General features: G+C 64.9%; 1 protein-coding gene across 1 annotated transcript in view; it reads right to left on the bottom strand.

The window, feature by feature from the left end:
* The window catches only part of PRAG1 (PEAK1 related kinase activating pseudokinase 1), a 54,615-nt gene that overhangs the window by 739 nt on the left and 52,441 nt on the right, over window positions 1-1,435 (bottom strand). The window contains exon 5 of the mRNA XM_021713045.1: window positions 1-1,115. Coding sequence (XP_021568720.1) covers window positions 1-1,115 — 1,115 coding nt within the window. The remainder of the gene's footprint in view (window positions 1,116-1,435) is intronic.

Consider the following 1,435-nt stretch of genomic DNA (forward strand, 5'->3'; position numbering starts at 1 on the left):
CACAGAAGCTGCAAAAGCTTCAGCGACTGCAAGAGCGCCCCGGGCTCCGCGGACGCCAGGTACTGGCAGCACAGCCAGTCCTCCAGCTCCACGCCGCGCCTGCGGTCCACCGCCTTCTCCGCGAACTTCATCATCATCAGCGCCCGCTTCATGTCGATCCAGTTGTGCAGCGTGCCGCACAGCGCCTCCTCCGAGGCGCCCGGCTGCCCCACCAGCTCGCGCCGGGGCCCCCAGAGCAGGCACTGCAGCACGCGCTTGGCCTCGCCGATGCGGATGCGCTTGATGGGGTCGGCCTCCAGCAGCAGGTGGGCCAGCTGCTGCAGGCCCGGCGAGTAGAGGGACAGCGCCGGCAGCGGGGGCAGGTCCTCCTGCCTGTAGTCCCGCTCCCGCAGCTGCGTGCGCACCTCGAACGGGTTGGGCTGGTGCAGCAGCTCGTAGATGAGGATGCCCGTCTGGAACTCGTCGAACTTGCGGTACTGGGAGGCGGACACGATCTCGGGCGCCAGCCGGGCCTGGCTCTTCTTCTGCTGCAGGTTGCTGGTGCCGCCCGGCTTCTGCTTGGCCTTCAGGAAGTTGCTGATGATGAGGCGAGGCAGCTGCTTGTCCCCGGGCCCCTCCGGGCAGGGGGGGCCGGCAGGCGGGCCGGGGGCGCCACTGGCAGGGAGGGTGGCGGCAGGGGCGGGGGCGGCTGGGCACGGGCCGGGGGCGGCCTGGGGGCTGCAGTGCACCAGCAGCAGGTTCTCCAGGCACAGGTCTCGGTGGATGATCCCGTGCTCCTTCAGGTGCTCCAGGCCGTTGCAGAGCTGCAGCAGCAGGAAGCACACGCGCCGCTCGTAAGCCTCGGGCTCCGCCTGGTGGCTGGCGGCCCAGTCCCGCACGAAGTCGGAGGCGGTCTGGCGGGGCACCTCGCGGGTGATGACCACCACGCAGTCCTGCTCCTGGGCAGGGGGATGCGAGGGCAAGGCGGGCGCGGGGTCCTTGGGCGCATCCGGAGAGGCGAGCATGCTGGAGGGCACCGAGGCGACAAAGTGGCCGCAGTCCTGCTGGATGTTGAAGTGCACGGGCACAGAAGGGCTGCAGTACGAGGCCGTTTTGGGCTCAGGGGTTTTGCAGATCTGTGGGGGAAGGGGGAAATGAGGTCAAGAGTGGGATCCATGGTTCTGTCCAACAAATGGCGTGGGGGCATTTGGGTATCCACGTGCAAAAAGGGGCAACTAAACCCCTTGCCTTACACAGAAATTAACTTGAAGTTAATTTCACATAGACTTAAGGGGAAGGGCCACAGCATACAAAATTTGAAAGAAAACATAGGAGAGGATTGAGACCTTGGGTTGGACAAATATTTCTTTCTCTCTCTCTCTCTCTCTCTCTCCCCCTCTCTCCCTCTCTCCCTCTCTCTCTCTCTCTCTCACACACACACACACACACACACACA

This window comes from Carlito syrichta, unplaced genomic scaffold (genome assembly GCF_000164805.1).
Source record: "Carlito syrichta isolate Samal-C Ts95f unplaced genomic scaffold, Tarsius_syrichta-2.0.1 Scaffold91564, whole genome shotgun sequence".
Lineage (NCBI taxonomy): Eukaryota > Metazoa > Chordata > Mammalia > Primates > Tarsiidae > Carlito > Carlito syrichta.